Here is a 26,893-nt window from a genome sequence, read left to right on the forward strand (position 1 = left end):
TCCAGCACAGAATTGAAGAGAGACATTATGTGATAACCTCTATTCACAAATGAATGTTTCCCTTTGAAATTGATTTACAAAATGGTGGCAACATGACAGTGATTTTTCTCACACCTTGTTATCTCCCCTGTATCCATGGTATCCATGACTACAAAATGGCGGTGCCTGACCATGCTGAGTTACATTTACTTTAGCCTGGAGAAAATAGGATCTGCATGTACAATCACTGTTAAACACAATAGTGAGTGAGTGAGAGTGGTTTTTCGTGGCTTTTTGCACTTTTCCAGCAATATCACGGCAGGGGACACCAGTAATGGGCTTCAAACATTGTACCCATGTCGGGAATCGAACCCGGGTCTTCGGCATGAGCAAACGCTTTAACCACTAGGCTACCCGACCCCACTGTTAAACGCAATAGCTCACAATATACTGTAATACCATTTTGTTACCAATACACAGCCCTAGAGGTCAGCCCGTCATCTGGTCGTGACCTGACCCACACACAACAATTACTACCCACCTATTTGTGCTGTGTAGTCTGTGGCCCCAAATATCAGCTCTGGGGCTCTGTAGTAACGTGAGCAGATGTACGACACATTTGGTTCTCCCTTAACCAGCACTTTAGCACTGAAACAAATCCACACATATGATTATTGAGAAATACAAACACAGGGTTTCAGATTTTCTAGGACAGATTATCATCCAAAATGTCCTATGACTTCGTCCTCTTCCAAATTTGGTAATAATACAGAAGAATATCCTATCAAATGCTGATAATATCATGAAAACGACCTACTGCCATATATATGAAAGTAAGTGAGTGAGCGAGTATGGTTTTACACCGTTTTTAGCAATATTCCAGCAATATCACGGCGGGGGACACCAGAAATGGGCTTCACACACTGTACCTATGTCGGGAATCGAACCCTGGTCTTCGGCGTGACAAGCGAACGCTTTAACCACTAGGCTACCTAGCCGCCCCCATATATATGAAACAAATACATAATCAACAAAAGATGTCAAACATGACACTGAAGATAACATTGAAGATAATGACCGCAATAGTACCTGTACTAGCACCAGTCAAGATGGGTCTCAACAGTAATGATAGATCTAAGTGGGGACAACAACCAGCGTTAGAAACTAACGGTTTTCGTCCACTAGTCCTTATAATGATAACATATAGCAAAACCTTAAAAATGGCAAATTTCTACTTGTCTTTATGAATCCTTTACCATTGGGCAGTTTGGCAAGGACTATAGGACTAGTGTCAATTTCTAACGCTGATAACTTATCTCCCCTACTACAGCAATACATGTATCATTTAGGTTTTACTACACTAAATGAGAACCAGTTTGTGACTGCTTTCAATGCAGATCAAGAGATATCTGCAGGCTGTGATTGAATGATATTGTGTTAGATTGTGTCTCTTAAATATCCATCCATCCAGTAATTAAAACTGACCATGTTTTTCTATATTTAGTACTGTCTTTTTCAACATGATGACTAATGCTGAATGAGACCACGGATATTTTCAAGTAGATGACATTTGGTGCGGAACTAGGGGTGGTGTGTTTAGCTTCCTGTACTCGGAAAAGGAGCTGGCTAAGCTAGTCAATGTTTATTTTTAATTGCTACTCTAAGGCCAAAATGCACACACACGTATAGGTAATAGCTGTTGAATGCTTAATCAGGGTTAATTCTAGGGTGAGGCCTTGTGCTTTTAGCCCCTGAATTTGAAATAAAGGCCTAAATTTTTAAATACAATGGGGCATTTTAACATTGTGCTGTATGGACATACCTCTAGAATATTTGAAAATTTCACACAAAGAGTGAACCCTACTTAATTATCTAAAAATAATTTTATAACGTTACTATAGAAGTCTATGGGAAAACAGTTGGTTGTGTGTAACCTCTAAGCTTTTAGCTTAAACAAAGCTGATTTGTTCAACGACTGTCAACACTTATTCAATACAACAATCACATCACAGATCAAATAAATCTGAGGAAAACTTCCAACAGCCTAGAAACTCACCTTCCAAAATCACACAGTTTCAGTATCCCAGTTTCTGGGTCTAACAAGAGGTTTTGAGGTTTGATATCCCGATGACAAACTCCTTGTGAATGGATGTATGCAAGACTTCGGAACAGCTGATACATATACAACTGGAATAAAATGCATCATAATTAATTGAACATGCGCATCAATACTTGTTGCAGACAATAACTGTTATCATGTCCTCTCATTCATTGTTAAATATCAGTATTTCAAATGTCACAACTGGAGGCTATGGTTCGTCCCATTGTGACATATTACTTGTATACAGTGACTGTGTAATATTCTCATTCTCATTCATTGTTAAATATCAGCATTTCAAATGTCACAACTGGAGGCTATGGATCGTCCCATTGTGACATAAACACCTGTTGTCTATAATAGCAGTAACAAATCAGTCATGCGTTCATTGTTTAACATTCGTTCTTCAATGACACAGAGCTAAAGCTGAGAATGGGTTGAGCACAGGCTACTTGAGCTGATAATGGGTTAACACAGGCTACTTGAGCTGAGAATGGGTTGAGCACAGGCTACTTGAGTTAAGAATGGGTTGAGCACAGGCTACTTGAGCTGATAATGGGTTAACACAGGCTACTTGAGCTGAGAATGGGTTAACACAGGCTACTTGAGCTGAGAATGGGTTGAGCACAGGCTACTTGAGCTGAGAATGGGTTGAACACAGGCTACTTGAGCTGAGAATGGGTTAACACAGGCTACTTGAGTTGATAATGGGTAAAGCACAGGCTACTTGAGTAGAGAATGGGTTGAACACAGGCTACTTGAGCTGAGAATGGGTTGAGCACAGGCTACTTGAGTTGATAATGGGTAAAGCACAGGCTACTTGAGTTGAGAATGGGTTGAGCACAGGCTACTTGAGTTGATAATGGGTAAAGCACAGGCTACTTGAGCTGAGAATGGGTAAAGCACAGGCTACTTGAGTAGAGAATGGGTTAACACAGGCTACTTGAGTAGAGAATGGGTTGAACACAGGCTACTTGAGTAGAGAATGGGTTAACACAGGCTACTTGAGTTGAGAATGGGTTAACACAGGCTACTTGAGTAGAGAATGGGTTGAACACAGGCTACTTGAGCTGAGAATGGGTTGAACACAGGCTACTTGAGCTGAGAATGGGTTAACACAGGCTACTTGAGTAGAGAATGGGTTAACACAGGCTACTTGAGCTGAGAATGGGTTAACACAGGCTACTTGAGCTGAGAATGGGTTAACACAGGCTACTTGAGCTGAGAATGGGTTGAGCACAGGCTACTTGAGTTGAGAATGGGTTAACACAGGCTACTTGAGTAGAGAATGGGTTGAACACAGGCTACTTGAGCTGAGAATGAGTTAACACAGGCTACTTGAGCTGAGAATGGGTTGAACACAGGCTACTTGAGCTGAGAATGGGTTGAGCACAGGCTACTTGAGTTGAGAATGGGTTAACACAGGCTACTTGACTAGAGAATGGGTAAAGCACAGGCTACTTGAGTTGAGAACGGGTTAACACAGGCTACTTGAGCTGAGAATGGGTTGAGCACAGGCTACTTGAGCTGAGAATGGGTTGAGCACAGGCTACTTGAGTTGAGAATGGGTTAACACAGGCTACTTGAGCTGAGAATAGGTTGAACACAGGCTACTTGAGTAGAGAATGGGTTAACACAGGCTACTTGAGCTGATAATGGGTTGAGCACAGGCTACTTGAGCTGAGAATGGGTTGAGCACAGGCTACTTGAGTTGAGAATGGGTTAACACAGGCTACTTGAGTTGATAATGGGTTGAACACAGGCTACTTGAGTTGATAATGGGTAAAGCACAGGCTACTTGAGTTGAGAATGGGTTGAACACAGGCTACTTGAGTTGAGAATGGGTTAACACAGGCTACTTGAGCTGAGAATGGGTTAACACAGGCTACTTGAGCTGAGAATGGGTTGAACACAGGCTACTTGAGTAGAGAATGGGTTAACACAGGCTACTTGAGCTGAGAATGGGTTAACACAGGCTACTTGAGTTGATAATGGGTAAAGCACAGGCTACTTGAGCTGAGAATGGGTTGAACACAGGCTACTTGAGCTGAGAATAGGTTGAACACAGGCTACTTGAGCTGAGAATGGGTTGAGCACAGGCTACTTGAGTAGAGAATGGGTTGAGCACAGGCTACTTGAGTAGAGAATGGGTTAACACAGGCTACTTGAGCTGAGAATGGGTTAACACAGGCTACTTGAGCTGAGAATGGGTTGAACACAGGCTACTTGAGTAGAGAATGGGTTGAACACAGGCTACTTGAGTAGAGAATGGATTAACACAGGCTACTTGAGCTGAGAATGGGTTAACACAGGCTACTTGAGCTGAGAATGGGTTGAACACAGGCTACTTGAGCTGAGAATAGGTTGAACACAGGCTACTTGAGCTGAGAATGGGTTAACACAGGCTACTTGAGCTGAGAATGGGTTGAACACAGGCTACTTGAGTAGAGAATGGGTTGAACACAGGCTACTTGAGTAGAGAATGGATTAACACAGGCTACTTGAGCTGAGAATGGGTTAACACAGGCTACTTGAGCTGAGAATGGGTTGAACACAGGCTACTTGAGCTGAGAATAGGTTGAACACAGGCTACTTGAGCTGAGAATGGGTTAACACAGGCTACTTGAGCTGAGAATGGGTTGAACACAGGCTACTTGAGCTGAGAATGGGTTGAGCACAGGCTACTTGAGCTGAGAATGGGTTGAGCACAGGCTACTTGAGTTGAGAATGGGTTAACACAGGCCACTTGACTAGAGAATGGGTAAAGCACAGGCTACTTGAGTTGAGAATGGGTTAACACAGGCTACTTGAGCTGAGAATGGGTTGAGCACAGGCTACTTGAGCTGAGAATGGGTTGAGCACAGGCTACTTGAGTTGAGAATGGGTTGAACACAGGCTACTTGAGTTGAGAATGGGTTAACACAGGCTACTTGAGTTGATAATGGGTTGAACACAGGCTACTTGAGTTGATAATGGGTAAAGCACAGGCTACTTGAGTTGAGAATGGGTTGAACACAGGCTACTTGAGTTGAGAATGGGTTAACACAGGCTACTTGAGTTGAGAATGGGTTGAACACAGGCTACTTGAGCTGAGAATGGGTTAACACAGGCTACTTGAGCTGAGAATGGGTTAACACAGGCTACTTGAGCTGAGAATGGGTTGAGCACAGGCTACTTGAGTTGAGAATGGGTTAACACAGGCTACTTGACTAGAGAATGGGTAAAGCACAGGCTACTTGAGTTGAGAATGGGTTAACACAGGCTACTTGAGCTGAGAATGGGTTGAGCACAGGCTACTTGAGCTGAGAATGGGTTGAGCACAGGCTACTTGACTAGAGAATGGGTTGAGCACAGGCTACTTGAGTTGAGAATGGGTTAACACAGGCTACTTGAGTTGATAATGGGTAAAGCACAGGCTACTTGAGTTGATAATGGGTAAAGCACAGGCTACTTGAGTAGAGAATGGGTTAACACAGGCTACTTGAGCTGAGAATGGGTTGAACACAGGCTACTTGAGCTGAGAATAGGTTGAACACAGGCTACTTGAGCTGAGAATGGGTTGAACACAGGCTACTTGAGCTGAGAATGGGTTAACACAGGCTACTTGAGCTGAGAATGGGTTGAACACAGGCTACTTGAGCTGAGAATGGGTTGAGCACAGGCTACTTGAGCTGAGAATGGGTTAACACAGGCTACTTGAGTTGATAATGGGTAAAGCACAGGCTACTTGAGTTGATAATGGGTAAAGCACAGGCTACTTGAGTAGAGAATGGGTTAACACAGGCTACTTGAGCTGAGAATGGGTTAACACAGGCTACTTGAGCTGAGAATGGGTTGAACACAGGCTACTTGAGCTGAGAATGGGTTGAACACAGGCTACTTGAGTTGAGAATGGGTTAACACAGGCTACTTGAGTTGATAATGGGTAAAGCACAGGCTACTTGAGTTGATAATGGGTAAAGCACAGGCTACTTGAGTAGAGAATGGGTTAACACAGGCTACTTGAGCTGAGAATGGGTTGAACACAGGCTACTTGAGCTGAGAATGGGTTGAGCACAGGCTACTTGAGCTGAGAATGGGTTAACACAGGCTACTTGAGCTGAGAATGGGTTGAACACAGGCTACTTGAGCTGAGAATGGGTTGAACACAGGCTACTTGAGCTGAGAATGGGTTAACACAGGCTACTTGAGCTGAGAATGGGTTGGACACAGGTTACTTGAGCTGAGAATGGGTTGAACACAGGCTACTTGAGTTGAGAATGGGTTAACACAGGCTACTTGAGCTGATAATGGGTTGAACACAGGCTACTTGAGTAGAGAATGGGTTGAGCACAGGCTACTTGAGCTGAGAATGGGTTAACACAGGCTACTTGAGCTGATAATGGGTTGAACACAGGCTACTTGAGCTGAGAATGGGTTAACACAGGCTACTTGAGCTGATAATGGGTTGAACACAGGCTACTTGAGTAGAGAATGGGTTGAGCACAGGCTACTTGAGTAGAGAATGGGTTAACACAGGCTACTTGAGCTGATAATGGGTTGAACACAGGCTACTTGAGTAGAGAATGCAATGAGAATGGCATGGGGGTGATTGTGTTTTTCAAAAATATGCTCTGGGGTGTGCAAGAGACAAGGAACGTTGTGTACCTTGATGAAGAGCAGTGGGACCGAGTTCTTGCTCTTGCTGTAGTGTCTTGCTACCCTGTAGACAGTCTCCGGGACATATTCCAATACCAGGTTGAGGTACACCTCATCTTTCTGCAACACATAAACATCACAATTCATGCACGTGACAACATGACAGTCTGCAGGTGCATTCTTGTCCACTTGTAATGGTCTCTGATTTGAAACATAAGACTGTAAATAACAAGATCTAAACATCTATGAACTTGAGATTTTAATACTGCATCGTTGCCTGGAGGTGATTTATAACACATCTTACACAGGGATTGACTTAGGCTGCGATATTCTTGCTAATTGTCGTAGATATCACATCAACATTCAATCAGGGTGATTGAAAATCGCGTAGTTCTTTCAATAGTGTTATATGCATAAAAACTCATTTTCACCTACAAAAATCGAAAATGTCGTAAAGCTTGAATAAATTCATCTGCAGTACCTAAAAAAGTAAAGAAACTTACATGCTAGTTTATTCAAACGTCAAAAGTTGTCAATCAAAACAGTGATTTGCATACTCACAACACTGCATGCCATCTCTTACTGTGCATAACCAATTCCTATATCACTGCATGGAGCTTTGCATCAGCTGACAATGGTGGAGTGCACAACATTTTTTTTTATCCCCGATTGGCAAAACGAGTGTTTGTTTTAACAAACTAAACACTTTGGTAGCACACGAAAATCTCATTCCATGATCCACAACTCCCAAGTCATTAAACATATTTTTTTAAGACTAAAATCCTAGTAGAAATCAAAGACGTTGATCTAAATGTATGTGCGTCCGTGCAGAAATCAAGAGTGAAAAAGGCAATCATGGAAAAACTTTCAAAACACGAGCAAATTTCGATTTTGGAATGACAGCAAAACAAAAACTAAATGAATATATATACAACCCTTTCTCCATAATAATCTACAAATTTCAGATCAGAAACGATTGTATTTTAGATGAGATTTGCCTAGCCAGTGACGGCACCGGTGGAAGTGTTTCCATGAACGTAGCCTCATGCAAGAATGGCCACCGTGCATGAATTACAAATTTTGAACTATTTCTAGTGGCCAAACAGTAAGTTGGATTTAGATTTTTTAGAATATGCTATGATACGTTTGCTTCCAAATTTGTCCATAAACATTGAAAACTGTGACTTAATCATTCAAACGTAACTCTTAAACATCGTGAATGTCAACTTTCGGTTACTCATAAACATTTTCTGGCTGCTGCACATGGCAAACACGCCGCCTTGTGTGTGAAATAAATGACTTAATTGTTGCTAATTAAACAAGAGCGTGAACCTGGAGAAACGAAATGAACAGCTGATGGTGGTAAACCTGCCTCCTAAACGATCTATAATTGTCCTCGCGAATATTCCACATCAAGTCGACAATGAACAGAAATACACAAATATTTGTGTAATTTCTCCTGAAGTAGTCAATGAATAGAAATACATGTCGCATGTAATTTTTTTTTAATGCTAATGCTTATTTTTTTAAATACAAGTATTCGCAGTAGAATAATTAATGTTCGAAAATAGAATATCCAAGGATGTATCTATATAATCTTGTAATATTACTTGCAACATTATTTGAGTCACAAGTACCAAAAATCAAATAGTTTCCCCCAATGTGAAGATGAAAATTAGCACAATCTCATCACAATAAAAGTATCTAACCTTCACTTTTGACTCCATTCTAATCATCAATAACATAAGCTATTGTAATAGCACTGTTGATATTTATCCATCATTCATATTTATGAAACATCAATGCATTTGTGCAGAAATCTACAGATCTGAATTCTGTAAGAATGCTGTGATGTTTCCTGAATATGAATGATTGATTTTTTACAAAAAAAGCTGAAGATCAGACCCACTGGGGATTCAGGGTCAGAATACAGGTCCCCAGCAACCTAGGCTTGTCGTAAGAGTGGAATAAATGGATTGACTGGTCAGGCTTGGGGAGTGGGTTGATCACATTTCATCACTGGACTGTCTGCTCCAAACTCAATTGTTTACAGGCCACATCATAGAAATGGAATATTAGTACTATGGTAGTGAGGCATTGTAAAAAAATAAATACATAACAAAAAGCCCCAAAAGACGTGAGAATGATAGTATCTAAAACTGTAAAACTACCATTTCTATTGAAAATGAAAATACTTTTACTTATCTACAGACCCGTGAAGATCCGGGGTAGAATAGGTCTTCAGCAACCCATGCTTGCCGTAAAAGGCGACTATGCTTGTCCTAAAAGGCGACTAACGGGATTGGGTGGTAAGGCTCGCTGAATTGGTTGATGCATGTCATCGATCCAAGTGCGTGGATTGATGCTCATGATATTAATCGCTAGATTGTCTGGTCCAGACTCAATTATTTACAGACTGTCGTCATATAGCTGGAATATTGCTGAGTGCGGCGTTAAACACAAAACAAACAAACCAACCAATCTACGTGGAGAGATGAATCTACTGAGCTCTGACCATGCTAACTGTAACATGTCCAAGAAAGAATTAAAATGCCCAGATTTTTAGGCATGTATATTTTCAGGCATGCTTGTGATGGAAACTAAAACTCACTACAGCCATAAATTTTCTATGCAGAATCTGTTGCTCGTGATATGATTGATAGCATTTAGCAACAGGGTTTTATATTAACACAAGTCTACTAGTCTGAGGACTAAGGACATTTCTTTGTAGACTACCTGTTTTACCAATAAGAAGATAACATCTCGGTTGCAAGTAATTTTAACAGACTTGTGAAAATAAAAGTTAATTTCTAACCCTGAGCAATGAATTCCAAACTTTTGAAACAGTTAATTATTACTGTTCGTATCTTTTATTATAAAAAAAAAAAGGCTGCCACTGGTGATATCGCTCAGGTGAGATCAAGCAATATCTATATCATAGATATCACAACAATAAAATTGCATCACTATGTTTTGTGATGCATTGTGCATGTTGTGACGTCATTGGTTAGCATGACGTCACAATCAAATGACGTCACTAATGGCTCAGCTACTGAAGCTGTCAGCAGTACTTTATTGTCTACAAACTGAAAAAGTTGGAAGAATGATGTTGGATGGTAAATATAATCTCATCCTTGTGTCATTTGATATCAATTATATCAACACTCGTTGATAAAAGTTAAAAGATAAAACTCCTCAGCAAGCCTTTATCGACTTGTGTAGATACATTTGAAATCAAAGGGGAGATTCTCCTGATATCCGTGTTTATGATTATGATGTTCTTCTCTAGTATTCAAATATAGCAACAGAAAAAAAAAAAAATAAGATTACAATGTCCTTTGCATGTAAATTCTCTCCACATTACTGCCTAAATTATTTAAATATATTTAAATATATTGATGATGTAAACTTTTACACTTTGACGATTCTCACATACATCCCAAAAAGTAAAGGACAGTCACAAAGCATGTGAAGTATGTGTGTTGAATTACAGCTAAGTTATAGTTCAAAGTTTAATTTTTGACGAAGTAGCCATATGGCTATAAATACTTTTTTCCATGTACCACTCATACAAGATATTGGAGTAAGATTTGAAATTTTCTTGTAAAACCATTAAAGATATCAAATTATAATGTGTGCAAATCATAGCATCAGTCTTGGAATCATATACCAGCCACACATACTTTGTCAGACATTACTTTTTCAATTTTCTCTTCACAGGAATGGATTTAGAAATGTTGCAGACATGGACAGTTTCTCTGTCTTGACTTGCTTCCGTTGGTGATGAATCGCCCTCCCCATCAACATGATCAATACTATTAGTTCCAACTAAGGGTATGAGGTAAATCCAGTATATATTAGTAAACTGAGGCTCATTCTTTCCAAAATATGTAATAGGGTTGGGACGAGTCCAAATTTACTACCCAGGCTCCTACCACCCTATTACCCAACCCTACCTGGGTACCCACTGTAGGTCTCAGGAGATGTCTCAAAATGTCCGATTGGGAACATTTTTAGCATAGCCCTGGCAAAATGTATTTAGATTCATGTATTAAACGATCTGGTCATTGAATTAAGTTATATCTTTATTCCACCATATAAAAAAGGGTCAGAAGGAAATGCAAACAATAGTGACTTTAGTGTAAGCATAGAGTTCTAGATAATTTTTGTCATTAAACAATATATCACGTGACTGACCTCAGGTAGTCCTGTGGGTACCCGGATCCTACTCAGTACCTACCTAACTCGGGGACCCACGTACCCGAGTTACCCGACCCAGCCCTAATAAAGTAATATGTATCACAAAATATTTATTGATGCTCGGTATATCATGGGATTTCAAATAGCTATTTTTATGTGTTTAAAAAGTAATGTTACACATTTGCCAAATCCCTTCAAAATGTTTCTGTAATTCCAAAATGCAATTTCATGAATATAGAGATTATTGCTCAGTAACCTCCCTTTTGTTTATGCTCATTGGTACAAGTCTGTCAACAACATACGGGGCCCCAAGATGGACATGTGGTCAGTTGTTTGAAATGTGAAAGGCAAAGCCAAAGTTTGGAAGCACTTCAATCTAAATCAAATGGATGGTAAGATTGATTAAATAATTATTGCAGTCTGTTGCGAGTGTGCTTCTCAATTCAAAATTTAGAGTTGTACAATATATCATGATGCGCATCAGAATACGGTCTTGTGCATTATAAAATATTGTGATACACATCCAATACCCATCCCCTGTTCCAACATAACTTTCTTCATCGTTATCACTAACGGTGGTACAATCGGTTTTTGCTTTGTGAAGATGGAAAAGTATTTTGCCATATGCATGTCATGGTAACCAAATCCTTGCACTGTTGTATGGAGCTATCAAAATGTTCACTGACACAGACAATAAGTGTGTTCCATAACAATGCGGAAATTGTCGATGGAGAAAACAGTGGCGCGAATGTCAATCTATTTTTGTGTGTGTCTTCTAATGTGAAGAAACAAAATTCAGTCAACACAAGATATGTTTTTCCAGGCAGTCATTTGACGACCTCAATTTTCTTTATAGTAGACAAGCTTAAATTTAGACTATTTTATTAGCAACTCTGAGGCCTGTCTATATATACCGTATTCACCATAATAAGCAGCCTTGGTTCTCACGAAAGTGTGACGGGGATGGCTATCAATCCATACACAAGTTACTATGGGGACAAATATTTACAACTTCAGCGTTAGAAGAAACTGACACTAGTCCTGTAGTCCTTACCAAACTGCCCAATAGTAAACGTATCCTAAGGACTAGTAGAAATTGGCCCATTTCAAGGGTTTTCCTATAGGTTATCATTATAAAGACTAGTGGACAAAAACTGTTCCATTCTAAATTTCTAACCCTGAATTTTAGACTTGGTCAGTAGGAATGCAACTTTATAAAGTTTTTCAGGTAAACAATGGAATCTCAGCTTAATTTACAACTTACGTGAAATATATGACCAGAGTAATGAATCAGGGACTTAAAGCAGCATGGCACAACTTGTTAGAATGTTAGAATAACATGTTTTTGTTTTGCAGATAATGATAAATAAATGTGTGAAGCAAGAGGACTTACGAGTTGTATTGCATTGATTTTATCATTACTTACTATTAGTTTTGGTGTAATGGAATACCAGTGGTATTGTCAGTGAGTATCGTGATTCGCATCGTGTCCCAAGATACCACGTTATACTCAGCAGATGTCTTCAAATCACAAAGTGAGTGAGTGAGTGAGTGAGTGAGTGAGTGAGTGAGTCGGGTTTAACGCCGTTTTAGCAGTATTCCAGTTATATCACGGCGTGTCAGCTTAATGTGGGAGGAAAGCCCGAAGTGATGCGGGTCTCAGACGTTTACCACTTCGGTGAAACCCACGAGAACGGGTATGGTGCTGACAAACCTAGAAACATAATCGGGGTGAACCAGGATTCGAACCAATACTCATGGGTTTCTGGCGTGCCAAAGGGACAGACCTCTGCACATCAAATCGCGGCGCCTTGCACCCCGGCCTTCACCAAGTCCTTTATGAGTGAGTTATGAGATAAACATTTGTCTTTAGATTCAGGGGTGGACCATAGAACACTGCAGGGACTCGGCAGGGGCGAGTCATCAGTAACCATGTTTTGTAGCACTTACTGGATCCGAGCGAATAGCAGCACTTTAAAGCTCTTCACCTTCCATCAAGCATTTGCTTAAAGTTTGCTATTTCATTAAGCAATATTACAGTATCGTGTTTTACATTGCACAGATATGTGTGCCCAGTGTATACAGCCAAAACATATTGATTAAAATTTAAAAAAAAAAATATTAATCAGGTTCATTTTACCAAATTCTTGACAAATAATATACAGATATAAAGGTTCTGATATCAAAGTTGTTGCAAAATCTTTGTGTACACTTCACCATTTCATTATGGCAGTGGACCCTGATATTTCTTGTAAGGACGGTTGAAAATATGTAGGTCAAGGTCAAACCTGGGTAAATAACACAATCTTGACCAGACAAACCTGTGATTGATATTATATCGATGTTATCATGAGCACCGATCCACACGCTCAGGCAAGTCATAGACATGACAACGGGATACATTAAGTCACCTCTAACAACAAGCACAGGTTGCTGGGGAATAATTCTCACATGTACCTCGACAGGTCCACAAGTAGTTGGCTCCTAGTCCTATCAATGGGTGCTGGGGACATTCTACCCTACATCCGACAACCATGGGTAACTAGAGGCCTACTTGTTTTCTCCCTCAGAATTTATATGAGTAATCATTATGAGGGTGAGTGAGTGAGTGAGTTTTTAACAGTATTCCAGTTATATCACGGCGTGTCAGCTTTATGTGGGAGGAAAGCCCGAAGTGATGCAGGTCTCAGCCGATCACGAGGGTGACCAAAAGGAAGAAAGAATTAGGTCTGCCACTAGTTTTGTACAAGAAATTTTAGACTTGACTCTGGAAATGTTAGGACAACATGTAAGCAACTGGAAACTACAAACAGTTAACACAATCAAATTTGTTAGGGCAACTTGCTAAGTCTAAAACAAAGTCAGACGTAGCAGGATGACAACAAGTATTATCTTTTAACGTCTTTAGGTAAGGATGCGGCTAGGGATCGACATTCTGCTCTCTGGACAGACGCTCTATATCTAGTTAGTAACTAACGGCAACTACTAACATACATCAATCAATCAATGACCACTACTTGGAAAGTCTAAACTTCTATAAACAAATGATGATGATTAACACAAAATGAAACAGAATGTTGCATTCAGAAGAAGGAAGTCGGAAATTATTATTCATTTCAATTCCTGCCCCCTGAAATCAGGCTTTGGCCTTACCAAGGTCGTTATCAATTTTATACAGGTCATTCTTCACAGATAAGCTACAATGTTAAGTTGGGTAGCGTTCAGACATTTTTCAAGTCTTGTACTATCATCTGCTTACTCCTCAATTAAGACTAGAAATTCAATAGTGTGATGAAAATGGAGATGTATTATTGCTAATAAAATATTTTGTTCACATTTCACATTTGTACACAAAGAATGTATGACGTTATCTGAATGCAACACTCATGTACTCAGAGATACAAATACTATTTATATCAAACATATTTATATTTCCAATTCAAAACATAAATCTGTCATTAATCATATCTAACTCTAAATAATTTTGAATTACCATGAGCATAAGATGAAAATCACGATCTTCGCACTTCAAAGGCGATTTTCAAAAATCAAATATCAAAAAGTTTAGTCTGCTTGATCAAATCAGTGTCAGTGATTATGTTTTCAATGCAGCCATGTAAGAAGTTATTTAACCCACGTGTTATAGTATTTGTATCCGTCAGTACAATGGGAAGAAGGCAACAAAAGAAACTAATGATAATGACACACCTTCCTTCTTACCTTATCGCCAGCAGAATAGAAGAAATACTTCAGCTTCACGATATTCTGGTGTTCCAGCTTGCGCATTATCTGCAATTCTCGATTCTGGAAGAGAAATAGAAATCCATGTAAATCTAAACAGGTCATCATGGTCTTTGTACCTCATTGTGTAACACGTAAGTTAACTATGTCAATAACGAAGACGTTATTACGAACCGATGGATGTAACAAACGTTATTTTTGTCCAGTCCCTTTGCTGTATAATGCTTATAACAAACTACAGTTATAACAAACCTAACTTAGTGGTCCCTTTGAGTTTGTTATAACTGTAGTTCACTGTAATGCCATCGTGCCGATGAGTGAGTTACCATCTAATGGCACAGCAACAGCAAAGCTATTTGGTTAACATGATGTAATTTCACACACAAACAGATTACATGAGCCTTCCCCTGCCTAGATATAGATTGTCTAGCCAGCTGACATTGTAAGAAATACATCAATACCCGACAGTCGAGAGCAGACGTAAGCATGGTAAGGATGAGCATCTCCAATTAGCTGCTACACATTTTGGAAGACATTTATTAATAATGCATTATTCATGCAACACATGGTTGTATTGAAGTAGGGGAGAATATGACAAACAATGAAATGTATGACAATATCAAGCATTCGAAAACCGCACAAGAAAATCTTCTAGTAAGTTGCGACAGCTTGACACCTAGCAATATTCCTGTTTATAGAAATTGGTTGTATTATTCAAGGGGACAGTTTCTTTTTCAGATGGGGGAGGAAGGTTCGTATGGTATAGCTCACTAGAAACAAAATTAAGCTAGCAAGGTGGCTACTAGAAACAAAATTAAGCTAGCCAGGTGGCTACTAGAAACAAAATTAAGCTAGCCAGGTGGCTACTAGAAACAAAATTAAGCTAGCCAGGTGGCTACTAGGGCTGCAACAAATACACTATGAGGCGAATACCATTCGTATCACAAATATAGGGTCGTGAATACGAATATTAAATCATGAATACAATAACATGTCTGCAGTTGATGTATTATTTGTTATATTCAGTTAAGCAACATAAATTAAATTATTTGACATGTTTTGTTAATAATTAATATATTATACATTTATATACTGCACTTATCCAGGTACTAGTATCTACTCAAATGCGACAATGACCAGTGACCACAATATTGTCAAATTAAATATTATAAGAGGGTTGTCTTTGAAGAAATCTATGCACATAATTTGTTCTTATGCCTACTATTAGGTACAGGGTGTGTAAATGGGCCTGATTGCATATTCTTAAATATTCAATTCTAGTGGCCACGAATAACGAATTCAATTCATGAATGGATACGGTTCGATTCCTCGAATATGCGAGTGAATCGTAACAGTCCTAGTGGCTACCAAGTTTAGACAAGAAACTTTTACTGTCTACTGTCAAACACTGATATCCACAATTAAATGCCCTTTACATCTCCTCTACATTTGGACATAACTTAAGTCTTATACAGTCTGTGCCTAAACACGTTTGAGTCTTCTCACCTCAACTTGTCCCTCAGTACTATTTCAAGTCAATTGTAGAATTATGATATCCACTAATATATGTGAGTGAGTGAGTATGGTTTTACGCCGCTTTTAGCAATATTCCAGCAATATCACGGCGGGGGACACCAGAAATGGGCTTCACACATTGTACCCATGTCAGGAATCAAACCCAGGTCTTTGGCATGATGAGTAAACGCTTTAACCACTAGGGTACCCAACCACCCCTTATATTTCTGAACTCACTAGACCAAAAAGAATTTTACAAGACTCTGGCTTCTGACTAGCAGCAAAAGTCACAGAATGCTTATGGCAACTTCACACACATACCTTGAACCTCTTGTCCTGAAGAACTTTCTTGATGGCAACTAGCTCGGATGATTCAACCAGCCTCGCCTGATAAACAACACCGAAGGAGCCATTGCCAATGACCTTGGCATCAGTGTAGCTGACCTCTATGGGTCGGTCACTGCCAATGCCTGGAGTGGCCACAACAGTGTTCACCTTTGACCCATCTTTTCCTGGAAAAACCAATATTGGGAATATTAGCTGGCATTACAACTGACTTGAGGAAACTTTTAGCACACAAAGAAACAAGGAACAACACACTTCTGCTGAACGCATTCAGCCTGGTGTTTAATATCTTTGAATTAAACCATTGTAATGATTAATGACGCCACGTAAGTCGTTATTGCAGATGATTCTAAACCAGGAATTCACTGGCCATTATGTGCATTTCAAACAAGGAAAACTGATGCTACACAGGTCATTACACAAATAACACATACAAAATTACAACAACAAAAACAAAAAAAACATAACTTGGTTCAAGGCAGAGAAATCACCAGAATCTTTTCATTCCATTAGTAGAGTCAACTCACACGTTAGGGCTCTTTGATTCTACTTCTGGAATCAACGCATTCTCAAATTTCTCACCAACAAAGTGGCTATTATCAGGAATAGTGGGATAATATTATTAAATAAGAATACTTATTAAAGGATGTGTCCTAAAGAATGGAATTACAAAAGAATAGCCCCCATTGATATTTTCAATTAATATTGACGAGATACTCTTGCTTGAAAAATGCTTTAATCCAGTCTTTGAAAGGCATTTAATCCAGTCGAACTGGTAAAATGTCTTTGTGGCTTGTAGCTCAGCTTATAAGAACACATTTGCTAAGAACATGACCTACTGAAAATGAAGTAAACAAATAGTACATGTTCTGAGCCTGTTGATTAAAAATACAGATGTCTAAGTCAGAAATCTATACCTCTGATAGGCCATAATTGAGTTTTTCGAGCTGATCATTCATTGATCATAAAATAATATACAATCAGTGAAACATATTTTTGGTATTTTAAAGATGTTAAGTTTCAGAAACACAATGTAAATGAAAATATATTAATATTACATAGGTTGTGTTTAACAATTTACACCACAATATGCAGAATTCGTAAGCTTTGCCAAATGACTTGGGTTAACAGAAGAGGCTTTAGAACTGACTGTTACATATATTTCTCAAGAGTTTGTAATGCAATGCTGGGAGTAGACAGAATAGTTCTTGAACATTTCTGAACTGTCGGTGAGGGGCACTTGCACGCATTTACACAGGGGTTTATCTTGGATTTCAAACGACTGTATTCGACGTAATAAGGGCCCAGGGCGCTCTCAAAATTAGACATAGGGGGCTCTTATTAGAATATTATTTTGGTGATAAAAGAACAGAGTTGAAAGATCGTAAATTTCGTGGTTTATGCTGACAGTCTGAAATGTTTACATACAACAGATATATTTTTCCAGTATTCAATTGCCCATATTTAAGGGTGCATATAAGACACAGGTGCGTATTATACACCAATAAATAAGTCTTGTGTACATTGATCAAACGAAGGGGTGCTAATATCGCCATGGGCGCTTATTACGTCGAATACGGTAAGTGCCCTTGCCAGCCAAATTGGATTTTTTTTGTTCAAACTTGGATTATTTTAGTGTTCAATTTTCATAAAATCTGAGAAAATTTATCTTATTCATTCAAAGGAATTTTTACTGTCATTTGCTGCATACTCAGGCTAAATATCGGCCTCTATGCTGGTCTGATAAACACCTGATACATAAATACCTGTGGCAAATAATGCTATGTAATAACAGCTGAAGGGAAAATCGCCATTAGGTCCATCATTAGAATGGCTTGTTTATTACCAATGATGTATGACATTACATAAATAGTATCTATTTATAGACATGATAGACTGGAGGTTTCATATACAGTCTAGCTGTACCTGCAGTCAGAAGACCAACAGCTTGGTTCTTCTGACAGGTCTTCATGTTTCTCCATCTCATGACTTTTTCTACATCTCCAGTGAATCACCCAAGATTTATGTATAGCATATTCATCTCATAAATTCAGATATAGATTGTCTGCAGGGTTAGAAATTGGCAATAGTTCTATAGTCCTTGCCAAACTGCCCAATGGTAAAGGTATCATAAGGACTGGTAGAAAATTGCCATTTTTAAGGGTTTTGCTTTATGTTATCATTATAAGGAGTAGTGGATGAAAACTGTTAGTTTCTAATGCTGGTCTGCCTTTCAAAGGCCCCATGAAATAATTTTTGTAAGCATCGTAAGATAGAAAATGCCTTGATATCATTCTCAAAACATTACAAAGAATAAACAAAGAATAGTCCATACTAATCATTTCTGAAAATGCAGAATTGAATTGATAGATTTGGAACATTCAAACAAAGAAAAATGAAGACAGGATTCTGCTTCTGATTTTTTGGATTACCTTCAAACCCACCCTGCTACTATTTTGTCACCCCTGTAAAACTACAAGGACTAGAAATTCTTCTGCTTTCATAGAGCGGTAAGCAACAGGCAGCAAATTTGTTGGATTTCAAACACAGTGTCTACACCAGCGATAACTCTAGAGTGGAGCTTTGTGCTTTTTTAGCCCCCAAATTTGACAAAAAGGCCCACATTTTCAAATACAGCATTAGAAACAATCAGTTTTCATCCACCAGTCCTTATAGTGATAACATATAGCAAAACCCTTAAAAGCACAAATTTCTACTAGTCCTTATGTTACCTTAACTATTGGGTAGTTTGGCAAGGACTATAGGACGAGTGCCAATTTCTACTGCTGAAATACAATGGGGCATTTTAACATTGTGCTCTATGGGCAAGTGTGGGTGTATCTCTGGAGTATTTGAAATTTTCACATAAACGACCCATGTCAGAAAATTTCTAGAGTGAACACTGCTACACGATAATGTGAATTCAGGCTTTAGCGGAATATTGAAACATGTCAAATATCAGGATAGAAACATGTCAAATATCAGGATAGAAACATGTCAAAAATCAGGATAGAAACATGTCAAATATCAGGATAGAAACATGTCAAATATCATTATCAGGATAGGACAGTGACACTATTACGACTGATGCTGCAGCAATTCATACGCGATGACCACTGGTTACTACATGGTGTAGAAAGTATTTCCCCAAATGAGTATTCCACTTCCTGCCTCCAGGTATAATTAGAGGCAGTGCCCGTGTCCTGTCTGCCCTTTCTGGACCCAACTATGGCATCCTGGGTAATTAACAGACTAGGCCCATGGCTTTTCACAAACGATCATCATTATGATTGACAATGTGATTGTCACTTCATACTTTTGCCTCCAATCCGATCTTGTTATACCAGTACTAGTTATAGGTCTTATCTCGCAAGTCCCCTGTCAACAATTTCATCCACCGGTCAAGGGAACAATATTCATCTTCAACTTGAAAAATCAAGACTTTAACTTTCACAGCTAAAAGTAAAATATATACATCAGTATTGTTTTAGCAAATATTGTTCTTTGAATTAGAAGCAGGGCATAGTTCTGTGAGTGAGAGATTGAGTGGTGGTTTAATGCTGCCTTCAACATTGTTTCAATTATATGACAGTGTCAGCTTGATGTGGGAGTGAAGCTTGAGTGGGCGAGTTGGGCTTAACTAACACCACTTTGAGGTGTGGTGAAATGGGGTTTAACGTCGTGTCCAAGATTATTGCACTTATATAGCGACGTGCATGTATGTGTCTGTGTTTGTGTGGCTGCTTGTACTAGTCCGGAATGATGCCGATTTATAGTGCTAGCTCACCGAAATACCATACCGCAGTTTAACATGAATACCCCACTCAGACACAGTATACTGACTCCGAGCCAACCAGTCCTTGTTTTAGCCCCTTAATGCCGAGCGCCAGACAGGATAACAACAAGTACCATCTTTTAACGTCTTTTGGTATGACGAGGTCGGGGATCGAACCCCAGACCTTCCGCTCTCCGGGCGGATGCTCTACCACTAGACCACTGAGGCGGTTCAACACCACTTTGAACAGTATTTCAGTTCTATCACGACCTGTCAGCTTGATGTGGGAGGGAGGAGTGAGTGAGTGAGTTGGGCTTAAAGCCACTTTGAACAATATTCCAGTTATATATCACGGCGTGTCAGCTTCATGTTGGGGGATAGCCTGACTGAGTCCAAGACAAGTTACAATATAGAAGGACAAGCTTTTCAGATTTCTCTCAAATTATCTTCTTATTTTTACATAAGACAGTAGTTCGAAATTAGCTGTGGATTATGAGGTTTATTCTGTGGTGTCACCCTGACCAATAGACTGCAGAACAGATTAATGTAGCTACAGAACCAGCGTTAGAAACTGGCACTAGTTCTGTAGTCCTTACCAAACTGCCCCATAGTAAAGGTATCCTAAGGACTAGTAGAAATTGGCCCATTTTAAGGGATTTGCTATATGTTATCATTATAAGGACTAGTGGACAAAAACTGTTAGTTTCTAACCCTGTATTTGTCTATGACACAGACCCACAAGAAGCACAAGTGCAATGATGTTACTTGTCTACAGATCTGTTTCATCCAGGTGATCATTTTCTACCACAATCAGTAACTATAAATCCCTGGGATCAGAAACCATTAACATTTTAGTTGTTGGTCATGCACTACAAGGCTAGTGAAAGTTTAAAAGTTCCAAAGTGTAAAACATCAGTGGACAAGTACAATAGCAGCCATCCGTCATTCAGCCGAGTAATAAATAACTAGGCTTCAACATTAAACTGGGGGGGGGGATGCACTTGTTGCCCCTAGTTTCCATTCCCTTGTGTGCAGATTTTTAAACTGAAACACTTCCCCATCAAGAGGAAGGAACCAGCTGTTGTTCATAAGCTGACCTCAAAGAGGGCAAGCCAAATTCATGTAGATTCCAGCCCTATAAATTGACCTTAATCTTAAGATCCAGTAAAAGTTGATGTGTGATGTTTCTTGAGGGATTAACATGATTCATTGTGGCATTATTATGTTACAGCCCTAGTATTTAGTAGACATCAAGGGATGTATCGGACGTAAAATCCTGCATCAAATACACATAAAACTTGAAAACGGATGAAATAGAAGCCCACAGTGCATCCACTGGGAAAAGAAATGTATATGCATGTTTCGGAATAAATGCTGTTTCATAATTTGATACCACTTAAAACAATCTCCTCTGAACATGTCACATATTGAATATTGTTAATATAAAAAAAGCAGTGTAACTGTTCACTTGGTTTTATCTAATATGTAAAATCAATAAGGAGACAGTGCTCTACCACAAGTGATACAAGACAGGGTTAGAAACAAACAGTTTTTGTACACTTATCCTTATAATGATAGCATATAGCAAAACCCTTAAAATGGGCCAATTTCTACTAGTCCTTATGATACCTTTGCTATTAGGCAGTTTGGCAAGGATCACTGGACTAGTACCAATTTCTAACGCTGCAAAATGATGTATGCTCAGAGAAAATTAGACCACTGGCACCATATTGCTATTACATGTTGAATAAAACAGACAGGCAACTAGTTGGGCTGCTTCATTTGAACATCTTTATATTCAATACAAGACATTTCTCTTGGACCCCATTTTTAACCTGGGTTGCCTGTAGTTCAGGGTTGTCACCCCCTTGGACCCCTACAATAAATAATCCAGGTAAATCCCTGCATTCATTGAATTTCATTCTGTTCGTTTCTGTTTCGAAGTGGAACAATACATTGCCAGTGGTAAAATTAAGCATTAATTTAGGGGTCCTTGTTATGGACCCAATGTTAAAGGCACAAACATTCAGGAATTCTTAAATACCAATAATAAGGAACATAACATCTAAAAAACCCTGAAGATTCAGGGTATAATAGGTTTTCTGCAACCCATGCTTGCCGTAAGAGGCGACTTACGGGATCGGGTGGTCAGGCTCTCCGACTTGGACGATGCATGTCATCGTATCCCAATTGCGTGGAGTGATGCTCATGATATCACCGGAATGTCTGGCCCAGACTCGATTATTTACAGACCACCGTCATATAGCTGGAATATTGCTGAGTGCAGCGTTTAACAACAAACCAAAGACCCCCCCCCCCCCATGTTATTGTCGAACAAAGGGTGCCAGTCTTACCAGTACACACTTGATCCACGATACATATTATTATACGATCTAGATCATGTGTAGATGGGTCGGTATTATGAGAAAATATGTAAATTAGAATTTATCAATAATAAAATATACAAAAATCTTCCTGGCACATCCAACCTCAGGTGAATAATATCTATTGTATGCAAGAAATACACCATAGTAACAAGCAATACGCGCCAGTATCACCTACCATTGTTTTCACCAACACAGCTAGGCGATTTTTTTTATTAATTGGGTTTACAGATCAGCCGACCCTATATTTTGCAAAATGGGAAAATAAATATATAAATAATGAGTAACATTTCTTCTTAGAAACAGTCACATATTGCAAAAATATGATATGCATTTTTGAATTTGCATCATATTATTATTTCGACCCCTACTCGGAAAATATCTGTAAGCCAAGTTGTCAAAAAAATGGTCTTACTAGGAAGAAACACTACCCTAAAGTGTTGTAACTGTTGCCACATCACTACAACTATGTCTGCCAGCTACATAACTACTCTGATATGTGTTAATGGCAACATATTGTAATATGTATCACAATACAGACCTAATTATCACAATATACTGCAATACAATATTCCAGACAATACACTAGCCTTATTTCTACCAGTTCATTATCAGGGTACTGCAATCTAAAGTGTCATTATGTGATACCATTCAGACACATGTATTGATAGTATTGGAATACTCACTGAAATTAACTGGCATATTATTATGCAGTACCCACAGAGCTTCAGGTGTAGTCTACATCACGTTTGCACAGACACCAGTAACCATCAGAACTCTATAATGTTATGTTAGCTTCTGTTGCTCTATTTATTCCCTTGTTAGGCCATTAGCTGCTGTTTGTTTTGTGGATCTACTGTTGGTAGTATACATCTCTATGGTAGACAGGTAACAGTAACAGATATATTGTCTCTGCATAATTCAAGAGCAGTGTTGTTTCTACTGACGCTGGCAATACAAACATGCATTAATAATCTTTGGGAATATTTATGGCCATGACAACATATGTATCAAGGATTCATGAAGATTTCTCAACTAAGCGCCTTTGGCAAGTAAAAACGTAAAAAAACCAAAAAAAACCCCATTATTTTGTTCAAAACTAGATTATTTAAAGTTCTTATTTTCTTAAATTCTGAGGTATTTTAACATTGCATTCCATACAATATTGCAATACAATTAGTACAAAGCATAAAGCCTCTCAGACTGTATAGGTCCAGCTCTCACCTCGACAAAGCCGTAATGTTAGTTAACTATCTCAAAATGATTGGAAATTTTAAGATGGAAACTTAGCTTATAGCTTACAAACACCCCATCGCAGCAAATGGGGTTTGCGACTAACAAACAGCAGAAGCTGCATTTTTTCAAATTTCTGAATCAGTTTTCCAATCATTTAAAATAAAACAGTTTTTGTCACAGAGTATAATAGCTCATTATAGAGCACTGTCAGGCAGCTATAAACGACCAGTATCAGAAATTGGAACTAGTCCCATAGTCCTTCCCAAAATGCCCAATAGTTAAGGTATCATCATGATCAGAAGGAGTAGTAGAAATTTGCCATTATTAAGGGTTTTGCTATAGGCTATCATTATAAGGACTAGTGGACAAAAACTGGTAGTTTCTATCGCTGACAACCATCCCCAGTTTTATGATCCAATATTCCAGCTCACTACAATACATAGGGTTATACGTCAGGACAGGTGCCCAGCACCAAAGCTTGTTGACTGAACGAAACTGACATAAAATATCTTTCTTTGTCACAATAATCTGATTTTGCTCAAACAGTTTGAAAACATCATGTTACCAAAGTTACACTTTGGCCTAATTTCTGAGGTCAATATGGATTTGCCGTCTTGTCCTATAAAACAATCTTCTGGTACCAAATACTCTACATGTATTGTATTGGGTTCATCAATACACATTCAAGGCTTCTGACCATGCTGACACACAAACCAATCACAGATAATCAATACTCCTTTCATGATGATACTTGCACTGTCAAGGTAGGAATCAATAAATTCTCAGAGATGAGGGAAACTCAATCCCTTGGAATAAACAAGTAAAACATCTTCAGCCTAGAACACCTAATCCCACGGATAGAGGTTTGTGTTAAGACTCTGGGACATTAGTTGATTGGGGGCGGCCAGGTAGCCTAGTGGTTAAAGCGTTTGCTCGTGACGCTGAAGACCTGGGTTCGATTCCCGACGTGGGTACAATGTGTGAAGCCCACTTCTGGTGTCCCCGGCCGTGATATTGCTAAAAGCGGTGTAAAACCATACTCACTAGTTGATTGCATGTCATATTCCAAGTGTATGGGCCAATGCTCATGATATCTGTCATGATACTGTCTTGTCCTACCGGCTGTGTTTCCCCTGGCTTTTGAAACTGCCAGTCCTTGTGGACTGTCAACTCTAAAAATCACCAGTCCCCTCTAATTTTTGCCAGTTCCAACTTTCAACAAATATAAAAACGTATGAAAATTATTTGGTTTTAATTCTTTCAACTTTATGTTTTGTGCAAAGATGTCATCTCTGAAGTAACTTAGATCTATACCTCATTCACGCAAACTTGAGTCACAATTTTCTCTTTGTTTTTTTTTAAATATTTCGATACAAAGTCGCTACAAGTACAAATGGATATTTAACCTAGAAATAGACAAAGGAAAACCCTGATGGTAACAGACAAGCTGACTTTGTAATTATAAGAATACCACAGATGTTTTGTTCAAAAACAAAGATTTATAAGGTGTTTTATTTGCCGGTCCACAGGGACTGGCAGTCACATGAATTACCGGGCCAAGCCTAATTTTACTGGTATAAAACTGGTAATTACCGGTAAACAGGAATGCCGGTAATTATGTACATACTGCTGTCAAAAAGTGATAGAAACTAACATTCTGAGTCCACATAACATAAACACAAAATCCAAGTAAAAATGGCAAATTTATACTAGTCCTTATGATAACATAACTGTTGTGGAAGTTTGACCATCTTGCCAGAGGTCAAAATGTGCTCATAAACATTATCCTTTCTATATTTTATGCAAATAAAAAAAGAAGTATCAGTTTGATCATATTAATTAATCTTTTTATGATAACCGACGATCTTGCAAGAATGAGATTGTTTTTGCGCCTCAGATAAGTCTGGTCCAGGTACCCCTGCATGGGTATGAATTGATGCAATGCGATCATACATGTCAGGCACATTTGCATACTGAGGCTAAGGATACACCTTCAGCAGTAGAAACTAACATTTTCAGTCCACTTGTCCTTATAATAATGATACTGATAACACATAGCAAACCCTTAAAAATGGCAAATTTCTACTAGGCTACGCCCATACAGCGCAATGTTAAAATGCCTCATTGTAATTAAATATGTGGGCCTTTTTTTCAAATTTAGGGGCTAAAAGCACAAGACCTCACCATAGAATTATCCCTGCTTGTGGGCCCACTGAAATGTACCAAGGGCAGTATATACCACACCTTTCTGAGGTAAGTGTATTAACTGACTGTAAAAGTCCACCCTTTCCGAACAAGGCTGGAATTTCTTGGCTCGATTGTTGCGAAACCAGTGGCTATTACCAGTTACCGGTATGTCCTTCTATTGGCCAATCAGATTCCACCTCTCATATTACTGACATTTATTTCTAACAAAATATCAGAGTCCAATCAAGTGATGATCTGATCGATATGGTAATGAAACAGGTCTTACTTCACGTAGTGCATCAAATCAAGTGAGCACCTTGAGAAAAAGGATGAAAACATTTGGAAAATATCCATTCACGCCAAGCTGGTTGTACATATGCTTTACAAATTCTGCAATTGACCAAAATCTGCAAAGCAGATGACATACCGGATGTTGATTTTGTTACGCCATTTTGACTGGACGATGCAGCAGAGACTCATAAGTATGACCAAATGATAACTCCTTCATTCCAGCCTAGTTTGACAATTGGACCCTTACAGCCAGTTAACTCCCTTGCCTCAGGACAATGAGGTATGCATACTGCCCTAGGTACATTTCAATGGCACAAGATAGAACCAATCAGTTACGTTTGGCTGGCAAAAGTTGTGCCAAGGTGGCTCTTCATCTGCTCTGCATACAAGATTGTATTTTTACCATAGTTAATCAAACGTTGCTTGTCAAATTCAGAATGCAAACATTTTACACTTTCATGACGTTTACAACCCAAATGTTCCGCTGTCAATAAAACATTCGTA

General features: G+C 38.9%; 1 protein-coding gene across 4 annotated transcripts in view; it reads right to left on the reverse strand.

Moving 5' to 3' along the window:
• Positions 1-26,893, reverse strand: part of LOC139458154 (glycogen synthase kinase-3 beta-like) — a 39,025-nt gene that overhangs the window by 10,074 nt on the left and 2,058 nt on the right. For 2 of the 4 annotated variants that reach the window (XM_071239481.1, XM_071239480.1), the window contains exons 2-6: positions 16,493-16,683; positions 14,636-14,719; positions 6,725-6,835; positions 2,036-2,166; positions 521-627 (exon numbers count right to left, since the gene is read on the reverse strand). In XM_071239481.1, coding sequence (XP_071095582.1) covers positions 521-627; positions 2,036-2,166; positions 6,725-6,835; positions 14,636-14,719; positions 16,493-16,683 — 624 coding nt within the window. Of the gene's footprint in view, positions 1-520; positions 628-2,035; positions 2,167-6,724; positions 6,836-14,623; positions 14,720-16,492; positions 16,684-26,893 lie in introns of all 4 variants that reach the window. The other 2 variants (XM_071239479.1, XM_071239478.1) reach the window with 1 other exon arrangement.

This window comes from Haliotis cracherodii, unplaced genomic scaffold (assembly GCF_022045235.1).
Source record: "Haliotis cracherodii isolate W230 unplaced genomic scaffold, xgHalCrac1.p SCAF_12, whole genome shotgun sequence".
NCBI lineage: Eukaryota > Metazoa > Mollusca > Gastropoda > Lepetellida > Haliotidae > Haliotis > Haliotis cracherodii.